General features: G+C 39.6%; 1 protein-coding gene across 1 annotated transcript in view; it reads left to right on the plus strand.

Moving 5' to 3' along the window:
- MSH2 (mutS homolog 2) overlaps nucleotides 1-16,384 on the plus strand; it is a 74,161-nt gene that overhangs the window by 41,045 nt on the left and 16,732 nt on the right. Inside the window, exons 8-11 of the mRNA XM_006880900.1 lie at nucleotides 5,023-5,132; nucleotides 10,507-10,630; nucleotides 12,414-12,564; nucleotides 14,200-14,297. Coding sequence (XP_006880962.1) covers nucleotides 5,023-5,132; nucleotides 10,507-10,630; nucleotides 12,414-12,564; nucleotides 14,200-14,297 — 483 coding nt within the window. The remainder of the gene's footprint in view (nucleotides 1-5,022; nucleotides 5,133-10,506; nucleotides 10,631-12,413; nucleotides 12,565-14,199; nucleotides 14,298-16,384) is intronic.

Consider the following 16,384-nt stretch of genomic DNA (forward strand, 5'->3'; position numbering starts at 1 on the left):
TGACACTAGGCCACAGGAGCTCCCTTCTAGGGATTTCTTGAATAATTAACACAAGTGCATTCTTGGAAGACCTTAACTTTCTTCAAAGCCAAATAGAATAATACAGCTAATGGGAAAGATGAAGATAGACCCCAAATCTGTAGATTTTGGAAACAAAAGCATTAATAAACCTTAATACAAAAGAGTTGTTATTTGTTGTTAGGGATTGTTGTCAGTTCTGACTCTTATATGTACTTGGTCATGCACCGTCATATATTGTGTGTGAGCCCATTCTTCATCATTAGATGCTTGCTTGTTTGATCTTCGAGTTCCCCATGGACTCCGTCAGTATTGCAACTGGAGACTTAAATGTTCTCTTTAGTTCCTTCAGCTTGAGAAGTAAACAGGCTTAGTCTTCCCCTTTGTTTTTCTAACTCCACGTTTGATTATGTGTTTGATCAATACTTTATAATTGATAGTCTTCTGAGGTGCCCTTTGAAATCTTTTGTTCAGCTCTGTTACTTTATCATTTCTTCCACTCACTTTAGCTATTGCATATGCAACAGTCTCAGAGTCTCTTCTGACATCCATTTTGGCTTTTTTCTTTCTTTTTAGTAAGGTTTTTGCTTTCTTTGTGTGTGGTATCCTTGCTTGCATTTATCAGTGCCTCTGATCTTTGGTTATTAGTATTCAGTGGATTAAATATTTTTTTAGATGATCTCAAAATCTAGGGTAGATACATTTTTGGCTGTACTTTGTCGCTCATGGACTGACTTTGATTTTCTTCGGCTCCAGCTTACACTTGGACGTGAGGAATTGATGGTCTAGTTTGCAGTTATTTGTTGGTCTCATTTTGAACGATGCTATTGAGCTTTTTCACCGTCTCTTCCTGCAGTTGTGGTCACTTTTATTTCTGTGTGTTCCATCTGGGGAGGCCCCTATGTCTAGGGGTGCTGAGTATTTTTTTATAAAGATTCATACAATAAATCAGTTGATCATATGGAAGTCTATCATGTCATCTTTGGCCTCATTTATTTCTAACATTTGCATTCTAATCACCAGTAATTCTGAGTGCGTTTTGATTGCATGTTTTATCAGTTTAAGACTGTGCAACTAGGTAAAAATCTTTATCCTTGGCATTAGTGTTTGGTATATGACACTGATGTGTCAGATGCGTTAATGGTTGGCTACCCAATGTGGACAGAGAGTGGGATGGTGCTCCCCGATTAAAACAAGCTTGGAAGGAGGAGTGGCATCCAGTTCCACAATAGCTTGCCTCTGGAAACCCTATGAACCCGGAGAGAGGATGAAAGGCACCCAAGCGTTGAGGACTCTCCTTCATAGGGTCGCTATGAGTGGCCTGCGACTCGATGGCACCTAACAACAGCAACAACATATAAATGTCAGGAATACAAGATCTTCCTTATAGGCATATGGATATTATCCTGTCACTGCTAGTGTACTTCAGGTAGATCTGAAAATGGTGTGTGGGTGGGGTTTTGTTTGTTTGTTTTTTTTACAGTGAGTCTGATGCCATTTTTCTTCAGTTTATCACTGTTCCCATAGCAGACCATAGATATCATTGTCCAATTCACAGTGACCAGTACCACTCCATATCAGCTCACAGTCAACAACGTTGGCACCAGCAGTTAGGAAATCAAAAGCCATGTTGCACTGGGGAAGTGTGAAGTTGAGAACCTTTCCAAAGAACTGATGAGCAAGGATTTCTGTCTGAAGACCAGGGTGTGCCTCACTGAGCCATGATCTTTTCAGTCACTTGCTTTGCATCTGAGAGTTGGACAGTGAATAAACATGACAGAAGACTTGATGCCTTTGAGTTGTGCTGGAGAAGAATGCTCGGTATCCAAGAGAACAAACAATTCGGTCTTGGAGAGGATGCAGCCAGGGTGCTCCTTAGAGGAAGGGTACTGAAACATCATCTTACATACTTTGGACACATGCTTAGGAGGGGCCAGTGTTCGAACAGGACATCATGCTTGGAAAAGTGGATGGTCAGGGAAGGAAGGGAAAACCCTAAGCAAGATGAATTGGCACAGTGACTGAGAGGATGAGGCTGGCACAGGATAGCAAGGGCTCAAATCCATCATCTGTTGGGCCATTGTAAGTCATAGTCAACTCGACAGCCCCTAACAACAGTGCCTACAAGAATGAACTTGATGTGTTCCACTTCTTTTCTGATGACATATAATTTTCCCAGATTCATAACTCACATTTTTAGTTAATAGTGGTAATTTGCAGCTTTTCCTTCTCATTTTGAGTCCTGTCAAATCAGTGAATGAAGGTCTTGAAAGCTTTACTCACATGATGTCATTAAGGTCGACTCTCCTGTGAGGAGACGGCTCTCCTCATTTGTATTTTGAGTGCCTTCTGACCTGAGAAGCTCACCTTCCAGCACCGTATCAGACAAGTGTTCCACTGCCCTTCTTGAGACCTTTCACACAGTGTTTCCTTTTTGATGATGTCAGTTAGTTCTCCCAAGTCTGTCTTAGCTAGAAGCTCTGCTGGAGCCTGTTCTCTCAGAGGTGACCCTGCTGGTATTTGATATTCATGGCACAGCCAACATCACATCCACTTCCAAGAGAGCATTGACAGTGTAAAATACAAAGAGCTATTGTGTACTGTCAAGTTGGAACCAACCCATAGCTGACCCTCCTGGAGGTTGTCCACGGCAGTAGACCGCACAGGAGTAGACTGCCCATCTTTTGCGGAGCAGCTGGTAGATTTGAACTGCCTATCCTTGCTTTGGCAATGCTATTTTTTACCCTGAGCCACCAGAACTCACAATAGAGTAGCCACCATCAGTTTCCTTGACACTTGGGGCCAGCATCACATGTGACCATTTGCAGCTGTCAACACTGGGACTTTTGCGATAATGTAGGTCTTTGATTACATTGTCACTTCTATCAAAATTAAAAATCTAAATATAGATGTCATCTTTTTTGTGGGTTTTTTAAAAACAATAAATGGCAGTCTTTTTCTACCATATGTACACTCTGTTTTGCCAAAATGTAGTGGGACAAACAGTCGTCATGAAGCCAGCGAGTTTTAGGTTTTCATACCTCGCTCTACTTTGAACTGTGTGAAAGTGTGCCCTGGACCGCTTCAGAACACAAAGGGGCTGGGGGGAAGTGGTGTACGCACTGTTGTTCCTTCCGCATTTGGTCGACATCCTTCTCCATTTCATCCGTAGTGTACGTGCTGATTCAGAATAATGAAGCAGACGTCGTAGCACAACAGACATTATGTGGGCAACGTGTTGTTTATAGACTGTCTAAATAATGCTTCACCCATGTGTACTGTTTTCCAAATATGTGTAGATGCTCTTGTGAATTAATAATGAACATGAATTCTTGCAGCAGTGCCACTGACTTCGTGATAGCTTTCCAGCATTATCCTCCTAAATCACAAACTCCTAAAATTTCTGGAAAGAAATAGAAAGTGTTGATTTGCAGTAAATGCAGTATCCTAGAGCTCACCAGAAGATTTTTTTTTCTTTTATTGGGAAAAACATATTGGGGGTACAAGGAGTTGATGGTTGGGGGCAGAAAGAAGGGTGAGGATGGGCCAGGATGCAGTTGCAGAGCTGCACAGTTTGGTCAGTGGGGACTAGAAGATTTTTAAAGCAATTTATTGGCAGTCAGGGAAAAAATGGTGTTATTGGTATTTTTTTTTATTATTTATTAGTTATATCACTCATTAAAATTATTATTTTATCATTGTGCGAATTCCGTGTTCTTGGAAATAATAGACCTCTGGTGGCCTAGTGACAGGAAGCTACGCTGCAATCCCAAAGGCACGTAGTTCGAGGCTACCAACTGCTCTGTGGGAGAGAAGGATGGGCATTCTCCTCCCGTGCAGTTAACTGCCCCTGAAAACCTGCCAGAGCGTCAGCTGTGGTTCACTTCTGACTCTTGTACACATCAACAACAACAGCACTGGAGATAATACTATTGTTGATAACTCTGTTGTATTAGGTACTGTGCTGAGTGTTGTATATGGTTATTTACTCTTTCTTTGAGTGACTGTTATTCCCACTTACAGGTAAGGAAATGGGAGCTGAATAACTTTCTCAAGACCACAAAGCTAGTTAGGAGCAGAATGGGGATTGGCATCCGGCTTTCTGATCCTGAATTTTAAATTTATGTCTTTCCCACTGATAACACTTGTTTTATGAGCTCATGTTGTTGTGCCAACCCTTTGTATCACATAACGTTTCCAGGTCCCCAGCCATCTTCACAACGGTTGGTACGTTTGAGTCCATTGTTACGTACTCTTAAATAGCACCAAGCAAAGTTCCATTATTTGAAAATATTTGACTTGATTTTACCTTTAATTGAAACACCACAAACAAATCGGTAAATCTTGGGAAGAGTGCAGTCAGAGCGCTGCTTGGAGTCCGAGACGGCGAAGCCTCATCTCTCCTATTTTGGGATGTTGCTCAGAGGGGCTCTTCTTTGGAGGGGAACATTGTGCTTGAAAAGGCAGAGGGTCGGCAAAGAGAGAGGACGATCCTCAACTGGTTGGATTGCTCAGTGACTGCAGCACTGGGCTCAGGCATGCCGGATGATGAGGATGGCACAGGAGATGACAGGGTTCAGGGCGGTTATTCATAGTGACACTCGACTTGATGACACCTAACAACAACATTATTAATGGGAATTAGAAATATCAGGTAAGTTATATTGATGGCTTGTCCTCACCTTTGACTGTTGGGTTGGGAAACCTACATGGAAATGGGATTCCGTCAGCTGTCATGAACGTCACCTCTTCTGGGACGCCTCTAAAGGAGATTATAGGCTACCGGAGAGGCAGTGTTTTGATAGGGGGACCTTTGAACACTGTTGCCTGTCACGTGCTATTTCCTTTTCCATCTAATAGATTATTTAAAATAACTGAGTAGGTAGTAATGTTGGAAACATTGGGTATCATAAGAGTCTCCTTATCTTGGTTGAATTTGTATGATCTGTAGTCTTTTGTTCTACAATAAACTTTTATTTTTTTTTATTGTTTTGCTTTGTTTAGGAAAACATCAGTCACTGTTGTTGGCTGTTTTTGTGACTCCTCTTATCGAACTTCGTTCTGATTTCTCCAAGTTTCAAGAAATGATCGAAACAACTTTAGATATGGACCAGGTATGCAACTTCTTCTTAATTGAAGCATCAGAACATCTTTGAACACTCCAGCTCATTGCCCTTGAGTGAGAACTGACTCATCCTTGACCCTCCAGTGTGTTTTTGAGAGGCTGTAAATCACATGGGAGGAGAGTGCCCTTCTTTGTCTATTGGAGCTGCTGGTTGATTTCAGCCAACAGGGAAGGCAGCACCTTTGGGTCAGCAGCGCATGAACTGTGCCACCAGAGCTCCCTACATCTTAGAAAAAAATGAATATTTAGATTGCCTTCTTCAGTCTGATATTGGCCCTTTTGTGTTGAATGGTGGGTGTAAGGCTAAATTATATAAAAAAGATTTGTTATTAACAGTTTTAGTGGATACATAAATGAGGGTTGGACATAATTGTTACATTTCATAAATATTTCACATACCTGAAGAAACGTGTAGTCACTGGAAAAGGGAAGATGATTTAGGTAAGTGCGGAGCCCATAATCTGTTTTTTTTTTTTGTTGTTTTGTTTTAAATATGGAATGCTTCACAAATTTGCACGTCATCCTAGTGTATATGCTGCCAAAGCGAGCATTAACCATGATTTTTAAGACTAGTTTAGTTTAAAGTATCTTGTTAGTTGGGAACATAACTTATGTATATCCTCATGTCTTTAACAGTTTTGAGCATAATTTGCATAAGAATTAAAACTACCTGGAAGCCATTGAGTTGACTACAACTCATAGTGCCTGTATGGACAGTAGATTTGAACCTATCCTCTTTTTTTTTAAATTTTGTGTGTGTGTACTGTCAAATCAGATCTGACTGGTACAGGGGGAGATTTCCCTTCCTTCTCCAGCAGAGTATCTGGTACTTACCCTATCTTTTGTCATCCTAATGATCTCTGCCATACTTGAAGCCAGATGTTGTACTCACTGTGTCAGTCCTTCTCCTTGAAGTTCTTCTTCTCTTACTCTGACCCTCCACCTTTTCTGGTGTGATGTCTTTTCCTAAGGACTGGCCCCACCTTGATAACACACCCAAAGTATGTGAGGTGACGTTTTGTCATTCTTATCTAACTAATTACTGACATCAGGGCTCTCTGATGGCCTAGTGGATAGGGAGATTACTATCAGCCCAGTGGGGATGTTTTAAGTCCACCCAGTGCTCCACAGAAGAAAGACGGGCAGGCTCTTCCTGTGTGATTTATAGCCTCTGAAAACCTGCTGACGTTAGCTAGGAGTCAGCTCCAGCTCGATGGCAGTGTTGTTTTTGTTGTTGAGCGTTAGTAACCACATAAAAAGATCTTTATCATTATTTTGGAAGCAGAATTTATGGAATGGTAAGTGTTGTTATAACTGTTGAATATTTATGCATACTAAATATTTTGGAGCTTGTTACAACAACTCATAACTGACCCTCCAGTGGGGTTTTAGAGGCTGTTAATCTCACGGGAGGAGATTGCCCATCCTTCTCCCGTGGAGCAGCTGGTGGCCTCGAACCGCATAGCTTCAGGATTGCAGCACAGTTTCTTGCCTGTAGGCCATCAGAGCTCACAGCATAGAATAGAAGGTTTCCTTCTCTGTTATCTTTCTGATCAGTAACTGATCAGTAAACCTTTCAGGGGCCCATGTGAGGGGTTCATGCCACCAACCTTTAGTTAGTAGTTGAATGCAGACTATTTTTACCACTCAGGAACTTTTATCACATGATGGTGTCATTTTACTGTCAAGTTGTAATTCCTAGCAGGAACCTGGTACAGTTTCTCTGGGGAGCAGACCTTCTGTATTCTGTTACAAGCCTTTAAGCTTGTCTCAGGTTATAAGGTTAATTCAACCCTTCATTGTCATCGTAGAGCCTCGTGATGAATTTAAGTGTTTCAATTACATGACTCAGACCCACTTGGAGGAGAACCTCAGGGGGCTCTCGGTTGATGCCCTCTGACAGCTTCCCTCACTGTTCTCCTGCTGTGCTCTGAGCAGTTCATGAAATTCAGGAACAGCCGTTCACAGGAGTGCCTGGGATTTGCTCTTCCCTTTTTATGTGTTTTTGTGACTGCTTTTCATAAATCTTACAGAAAGATTTTCTACTTTTAAAAGAAAATATAGATTAAAACCATCTCCAAACAAGGTTTAGAAACCACAGTGAATTGTTACCAAAGAGACACATTTCCATTAGAGTGAAATAGATGAAGCCTGTTTAATTTTTCTATAATGCGTTTGGACCATCTCAGCTTATGTTTTTGGACTTGGGTGAATGTTGACCATTTTGTCTCCCCATTGGTTGTTTAAGGGATCCCATGCCTCTCAGGTATAGATTGAGAATGTGTGGTTCTTGGTAAAAAGTGAAAAAGTGACTTTTGCCTTTGCCAGGCAGTGTACAATGTGACCAGCCCAGGAACATTTTGAAGTGAATTCTTTAGCCTTAGAGTTTCCAGATGTATTGAAAATCATTAGCTGCAGAATAAAAATGGTTTAAGCATGCTGTTGAGTCAGAATACTCATAACTGACCCTCCAGTGGGTTTTCAGAGCCACAGGCAGATTCAAGCCATCAGTTTGTACTGGCAGTGCAGCTCCTTACCCACGAGGCCACCAGCATTCACATTGGAGTTCTTTTAATTTCACAGCAGTCTGGGCTGAAAGCATTGGCTGGCAGGGCGGTCCTCCCTGGACCGGGGCCTGCCTGTCTCTGGGGCTCCACCTCCTGTACAGTGTGCCTTCCCTCTTGGTCCCGGATGACTTCCCATCTTGAGACAATGGGGAGGAAAGAAGGGCAGAGGAGGACACCCTCAGGATGTTCTGTGTATCATTTCTGCTCACGTTTTGTTGGTCAGGACATAGTCATGTGTCCACACCTAGTTGACAGTGAAGCTGGGAAATGTAGTCTTTGTTCTGAGTGGTTAGGTGCCTGCTGAAAAGGGGGAGAAGAGTGAAGTAGAGATGGCCAGCAGCTTCTTCCAGCCAGTGCTTTTTTAAACTCCTTTGAAAGCAGGCTTTTAGGCCCACAGTGTCTGGGAGGAGACTTTTTCTCATCCTTCCTCCTCCAGGGGCCCAGGCGGACGGAAGCAGGGACTCCACTCAGAGCGCCACACATCTCTACCGCAGCTGTGCACTGCTTTGAAAGAGTGCTTGTAGTCCTTTTTCTTGATGGCATAGCAGTGGGTCTTTAAAGACTATTGTTAAAGAAATCTAGTGGTACTAACCTAAGGTGGTGTCTCTTTCATGGTTCAAATCTGGTGACAGCTCTTGAGGAGAAAGATGACCAATCTCTTCCCGTTTCTGAAAGGTGGAGGGGTGAGAATTGACTCAAGTTCATTGAAGATAGGCTTTCTGTGACACAGTGTTCATCTACCATTGTAGCCTTATCTTTTCTCCTTGGAAATATCATTTGTCTTGGCCTTGGTTTCTAGATTATCTAGCCTGTCTTTTTAAGTAATTTTGTAATATTCTATCAGTGTACCATTGTCTAGAGATTGTGTTTATCATTATTTCCAGGTTTTGCTATAACTGATAAATCTGCAGAGATGTTAGTCATCTCACTGTTGTTTTGAATCTGTTACATTGCTTCATTGGATTTAGTTCCTAGGAATAGAATTGCTCTGTCAGAGAGTAAGAAATGTATCTTAAGTCTGGCTGCATATTGCTTTTTTTAAAAAAGATTATTCCAACTTTTATTGCCACCAAGATATGAATGAGTGTACAGATTTCACTGTAGCCTTATTAGTATTAGATAGTAATTTCATTTTTTCTCTTAAATAGCTATAGAAAGTTATCTCAAGTTTACTTAGATATTCATACCTTTTTTTATTATGGAACTTTTTGCATTTTGTATGGGTTAGCTTATCAGTTTTTTATTTTGTGAGTTAAATGTTCTTATCTATGCCCATTTAATGACCTTGATTTTTTTTCTTATGTGTAAAAATATAAAACTTAACTCTCAGAATAGATTTGCTTTTTAAAAAAATTCAGAGAATGAATATTTTACATAGTAAAGTATCTTTGCCATTATGTTAGCTTAAAGTGGAAAACTAATTTGATATTTATACATTTTCTAAAAATAGGTTCCTGTAATTTGATTCTTACTGCTTATTCTTTTTGGAGTTCATTTTAGTATGTGAAGCTGTGTTTGGATAAAGTGGATAGTAATTTGTAGGAACTTATCTCAACCCCAGTTTTTTAGTAACTTTTATTTCCTTGTTTTTTAAAAATTGAATATCTTATATTAAGCTTTTATATATATATATGTGTGTGTGTGTGTATATATATATATAATTGGATCTGTATTGAGACTACAGTCTGTTCACAGCTCATCCTACTTCTATTTTCAGTAGTACCAAACTATTTTAGATAATTGCTTCATGTATAATTTTCAATGTCTGGGAGGGATACACTTGATTCTTTTTTTCAGATTTTTCTTTCATACTTTTGTCTGTTTAAATTTTAATCATTTTGTTTTGTTTTATAAAGGGATTCCTGTTGGGCTTTGATTATTGTCATGGTAAACACCGGGGAAGGATCCATCCTAACATTAGTTTTATTTTCTTTTTTGATATTTGCCTCTTTTATCTTTTTTTTTTTTTTAAATTCCCAGTAGGCTGTTAGCTTTAGTCAAAACTTTAAATGTTAAAAAAAAAACACTTTAAATGTTTTATAGGATTTTTTTATCATTAATAGCCTTATTAAGCTATTCTTTTCAAGAGAAATTGAGTTCTGAAGAGTTTGAAATAATGAGATTTTGATGGTCTTTCAGTATGAAGAAATAAAATTCTGTACTTGTGGGGTTAGTCTTTTTAATATAAGAACTGATGCTTTATGATTTTTACTTAGACCGTTGGTTGTAGGATTTGAATATTTATTAAAAAATATTCTAGGGGAAAATTATCTGAACATTATTTAAGAAAAATACAAAGAAAAAAAATAATATGATTAGTAAGAGATGTACCCTCACCACTAAACACACACACACACGCCTTCTAATGAACAGAACTTTTGTGGGTGTGCATGAAAGCCTCCGATAAATTAGAGACATGATCAAATGATTGATTATTGATCAGAGGACCAATTATGAACAGAACTTTTGTGTCTCTTAATATAGTAGCCAAAGGAAGCTCTGGTGGCCTCGTCTGTAGGGAGTTGCAGTGCTAACCAAAAAGCAGCCAGTTTAAATCCATCAGCAGTTCCTTGGGAGAAAGATAGTAATCGCCTCCTGTGTGATTTACAGCCTCTGAAACCCAGTAGAGGCTTTGAGTAGTTTCCAGCTCTACAGCTGTGAGTTCTGAAGATATACACATTCCTTAATAGTTAGCACTTAGAACGAATTCCTGAATTCAGTCAATCAGTGTAATCGAGTCAGGCTTTACCTGTTTACCTGTAATTTTAGCATTCAGTCACTGTGTTTTTCTTACAGGTGGAAAACCATGAATTCCTTGTCAAACCCTCTTTTGATCCTAATCTGACTGAATTAAGAGAAGTGATGGATGATCTGGAAAAGAAGATGCAGTCAACATTAACGAGTGCAGCCAGAGAGCTAGGTAAGCGTGGGTCTTGGAGGTCTAAGTCATGCTTCTGGATAGTTATCATTTAAGTCCAGGGACTTAATGGACTTGACTTCACTTTGTTGTCGTCCCCACCCTTTCAGGTCTGTTTGGCATTGTGATGAAGCTTAGTTCAGTCTTCCTGGCCGACTTGCTCTCTGTTGTCAGTTTTCCACTTCTGTGCATTGTCCACGTTGGTACCAGAATTCCCCTTCCTAAGAGGCATGCTGTCTTTTTGCTTTGATTAACAGTTGGTTGGGGGCTGGGAGCCTCTTGTTTAAAGCAATTATGACCTGCTAGGTGGGCCTTTGGAATGCTCTTTGGAGCACTCTGCCAGAATACTCCTTGGAGGCAAAAATGTTAAGGCTTTGTCTGACATATTTGGGCAGATAGCTAGGAGATGCTATTCCTTGGAGATCGACATCATCCTTGGAAAGGCAGAGGTTCGGCAAAGGAGAGGAAGACCCTCAACCAGGTGGATTGACACAGTGACTGCCACAGCGGGCTCTACTGTGTCAGGAAGTGTGAGAATGGCACAGGATAGGACAGGGCTCAGTTCTAACAAGAGGCATGCTTGATAAAGCACTCATGGTTTAAATTTCCAGTCTTCTGCTGTTCCTTGGCATAAGACAGGCATTGTACTATAGTGAGTCTTTGTAAGCCATGGTGTTTTTAATTGCTTCTTATATGTCTGAAAGATGACAGAAGAGGAATCACTGCCCAAATTGTGGTGTTGGGGAAGAGAACTGAGTATCCATGAACTTCAAAAAGAGCAAGCAAATCTGTCTTGGAGAAAGAACAACCAGGGTGCTCCTTGCAGGCAAGAATGGTGAAACTTCATCTCTCCTACTTTAGGCATGTTGTCAGGAAGGACCAGTCCATATAAAAAGACTTCATGCTGGGAAAGGTGGGGGGTCAGAGAAAGAGAAGACAACCCTCAACAAGTTCGATTGACACTGACTGTCACAGTGGGATCACGTTTCAGATGTGTTGTTCACAGGCTTGCTATGAACTGACTGGACAGCCCCTACAGCTTGACTTCCTTATGATTGCTGATTGGACCATTGTGATCCAGAGGGTTTTCATTGGCTGGGGCTTTTTTGTTTGGTTGTTTATCAAGCCTTTCTTCCTAGTCCTTTTGAGGCTCCTCTAAAACGTGCTTGGCATCATCGAGACATACAAGTGTCCCCTGATTGATGTGTGATTGAGGTTCTTGGGCTGGGAATTGCTCTTCAGTCTTCTGCATGGAACGTGAAAATTCTGCTGCAAGGATTTTATAATCAAAAGCCCATTGCTGTTGACCCACCGTCAGTTTTCCTTAGGCTTTCAGTCTTTTCAGGAAGAGATTGCCGATCTTTCTTCCTTGGGCAGACGGTGGATTCCAACCACTGACCTTTCATTCAGTCAGTGCACTTAGCCATAGAGCTCCTTTAAGGAGTTCATTATTGTTAAGAGGCAACTGAGTCAGCTCTTGACTCCTCATCACCCTACATTCAAGAGATCGAAACTTAGCCCACTCTACTATCTCCTCTAAGTCCGCATTTGCTCCAGCCCACTCTTGCTGCATAAAGAGTTTATAGATGTCCTTAATTTGTGTAATTTCTGAGTGAAGTAGATTTTTGATCTTTTCAAGCTAAGTAATGTTAATAAAGACTTTCCCATGTGGTGTCATGTAATAAAAGTTTTGGGGTTTTTTTGTTTAATAATTTTAAACATTCACATTGAAAAATGGTTGTGGATGTTTCTGAAGCACCTTTTCCTTTTCTCCTGATCCCTGAAGGCTTGGAGCCTGGCAAGCAGATTAAACTGGATTCCAGCACACAATTTGGATATTACTTTCGTGTCACCTGTAAGGAAGAAAAAGTCCTTCGTAACAATAAAAACTTCAGCACAGTAGATATCCAGAAGAATGGTGTTAAATTTACCAACAGGTTTGTAACTCCATATTTTTATACCTTCATTATTTCTGTGAAACCTGATGAAATGTGACTGTATATGAGAAATAAATGTCATTTATTATTCACTGATGAAGCATCCATCCAATTTAAGATTGACTCTTGCAAATGTACCAGTTAATAAACAATCTTCTCTCACTTAAGTGGTATGTTGGGCTGATTTTTAAGTACTCTGTTCTTCCCTTTGCCTGTCTCACTATTCTTTTGTTAGTACTAAATTGATTGTATAATTGCTTTATATTTCCCCTGTTTATTAAGGTTGTGTCTCTCTCATATTTGTTTTCACATACTTCTTTTTCCGCAGAAGACATTTCTATTCATTGAGTCAAGTAAGGGAATTTTGCATAGTTTAATCTCAGGAAAGACACGTCTCAGATATTATATCCTTTCATTATACCTAGTCACACTTTATGCTGAGCAAATCAAGAATTTTGGTTATATAAAGAATGAGGCTTTATGATTGGAGCAGGACTCATTAACAACCCGTAAGATGCAGGTGAACACAGCTTTGTTGAAAGTGAAGAGGACTTGAAGTGCTTGCTAGTGCATGAGGAAGCATAAAGACTGCAGCCTTCAGTATGGATGACATCTCAACATCAAGGAAACAGGCATGTTCACTACTGGACCACTATTCAGAATCATGATAGCTGGTGAAAAGATTGAAATTGTCAAGGATTTCATTCTGTGTGAATCCACAGTTAATGCTCCTGGAAACAGCAGTCAGGAAATCAAATCATGTCTTATCGCATCGGGCAGATCCCCTGCAAAGGGCCTCTTTCAAGTTTTATAAGAGCAAAGATTTTGAGAACTGAGGTGCCCTCGGGTATATCAGTTACATCATAGGCAGATGAAAGCGAAGCAGTGCAGTGAATAATGAATAAGACTGAAGAAGAATTGGTGGTTTGAACTGTGTTGCTAGTGAGGAATTGCACGCACCATGGACTGCCAGAGGAACAAGCAGAGCTTTCATGAAAGAAGTTCAACAGAATGCTCCTAAGAAAGGGAGAGTGGTGAGATTTTGTCTCATGTATTTTGGACTAGTTCTTGGAAACAGGCATCGTGTTTGATTAAGTAGAGGCTCAGAGTGAAAGAGGAAAACCCTCAATGAGGTGATGGCCACAGCAGCTGCAACAATAGGTCTGAAATAGAGGTTGTGAGAACGGCACACGGTCCAGCAGTGTTTGTCATGTTTTGCATTTATGGTCACTTAATCAGAACAGACCATTACACCTGATAACAATGAGGGAAAACTGCTGTATAAATTTATTTTCAAGAAGAATGCTCCCGTTCTAAATAGGGTGGTAGACTTAGTTCTGTGTAAATATTTTATAAAAGGCACAGATAGAATTTTACTCATGGTACTCATTATAGCAAGAATCGTGCCAGTGGGCTATTCTGCACCACATAAAGAAATGTGACTTAATAACCTGGTTTCTGGCCACATGTGCCCTAAGTGTTGCCAGTTTTACTGCTTATGTTTGTATTTTAATAGTTACCATTTTAATCTCCAGTATCATAGGATACTGTGTGTCTGTACAACATATTTTATGCAATACATGTTACTTGTAGATAATTTAGTACTTTTCATAATATGATGATCTTGATTTACAGTAAATTGACTTCTCTCAGTGAAGAATATACCAAAAATAAATCTGAGTATGAGGAAGCCCAGAATGCCATTGTTAAAGAAATCGTCAACATTTCTTCAGGTAATAGTGCCAGTATATGAAATGCTCCAAATAGGTCCTAATTTTTGGTAATATTTGGTAAAATATTGGGATCTTTGAAAATATATGGGGGTCTTAAGAGATGTTAGATACTGAAAATTCCTCTTATATATACAAAGGTAAGCTGGTGTGGAGCTCTGGGCTCTGGTGGCCTGTCTTGTGGGTAGGGAGTTGCCCTGCCAACCCAAAGTCAGGTAGTTCAGATCCACCAGCTGCTCCATGGGAGAAAAATTGACAGTCTCCTCCCTTGTGATTTCCTGCCTTTGAAAACCTTGAAACCCAGTGGAGTCAGTTCCAATTCAACATACAGCAACAACAGTGTAGGCTAAGAAATGGAAACACCCTGAGAAACAGAGGTGTGCGGAAGAGACACATCTTTTGTATTTGTAGTAATTGATGGCTCACAAGTCAGAACTGACTCCATTGTGGTGGATTTGAACCCCTTGACTTTAGGTTCACAACGCAGCTTCCTGTGGACTGTGCCATCAGAGCTCCCTGTAAGGGTAGGAGTTATGAGGAAAGAACTCACTACGGGCGGCCGTCCACTAGTATATTTAGGTAATCTGAACATTCATACTGAGGACTGTGGAAATAATTCCACTGCGAAGTAGATTTAAATCACACATGAGAAGAACTTTTTTCAATCTCGTTTTCATTTTATAGATTCTTTTTCCTGCGTTCACTCTAGAGGCACAGTTTGAAATGTTTCTCTCTTTGTAATGACTCTGTAATTAAGGGTAAAGCTTAATTTGACACTGTGTTATTGCTCATAAAATGGAATGTGTGTTTAGCACAGAGGTAGGTGGTGCTGTGTTCAGCTAGAAGACACTTCCTGCCTCCATGAGTTATATTTACTTGTAGTCTTTATTGTGACTTTTAAAAAAACATGCAGAGCCACAACCTTAAACCAAGTCATCAGAGAAAGCATTGTTCCTAATGGGACAGCTAACATGCTGCCTCTTGATTTAATGCAGAGTCAGTGCTGTCACATCACCTTGGTTGTGTTCTTGACAAAATATTTAACTTCCAATCAACAAGAAGACAGAAATCAGATACATTTAGATTGTGGGACATTCATTTTGAGCGAGCCTAAACTTTGCAAATGTTAGCATCATTAAAACTGAAACGAAATGGACAGACATCTGTTCCAGATGGAAGAAGACAGTAATGTTCAGTGGATAATTTTTGATTGAATATAGGTCTGAGAATTAAGAGTGGAGAGGAGCTTTAAAAGAAACCAGTGTTTAATATGAGTCTTTTACTTTGGTATGTGGTAAATGGTCTTGTGATTACGCTGGAAGATACCCTTGTTCTCAGGGTGTACATGCTGAACTAAAGAATAATTTCTAAAGACCTGTGCACATATCATTTTATAGAGTATTTCACTCTTGTGAATTTTCATAGGAATTCAGAATTACACATAAGAGCTGAAAGATTTTACTTGAATATACTTCACATACTGATGTTCTGATGAATGAGACTGATTTATAAAGATGACATTTTTTGCTTGTTTGGTACCTGTGGCATGATAATCTAGCAAAATTATTATGTTCCTTCTTCCCAGACTGCATTTTTTAGAAACTCAAAGTCTTCCTTACAAATCAAATTAACAAATGTTAATTAAGCTCCCAGTAAGTAAAAGGTACTAGATTTTTAATATGTAAATAGAGTTTTGTATTTGGAGGAACTGAATTTAAAAAACAAACACAACACCCAACAACACACACAAAAATCTCTTTCTTGATCTAACGTACACATTATAAACTACCTTTAAAAAAATGAAAGTATAATGGAGCATTTTTGCCATTTTTCTCTTATTAATAAGGTGCTGATATGAAAAGCCAGATTGGGAGATTCCAAGTAGACCTTTAATCAAGGGGCTTTAATTTTCTTTTTTAATTTTTTTTTTTTAATTTAGGTTGTTTATTTTTCATTTCAATGAACATCTACAGAGACTTTGGGATTCCATTCATTCATTGTTGCACCCTTCTCCCCGCACAAACCCCTCCCTTAAATTTTTGTAAAAAATGATTCTTCTTAGTGTATCTGGAAATTTATGAGTTTAAAGT

This window comes from Elephantulus edwardii, unplaced genomic scaffold, assembly GCF_000299155.1.
Source record: "Elephantulus edwardii isolate Elephantulus edwardi_28Jun2011 unplaced genomic scaffold, EleEdw1.0 scaffold00011, whole genome shotgun sequence".
Taxonomy (NCBI): domain Eukaryota; kingdom Metazoa; phylum Chordata; class Mammalia; order Macroscelidea; family Macroscelididae; genus Elephantulus; species Elephantulus edwardii.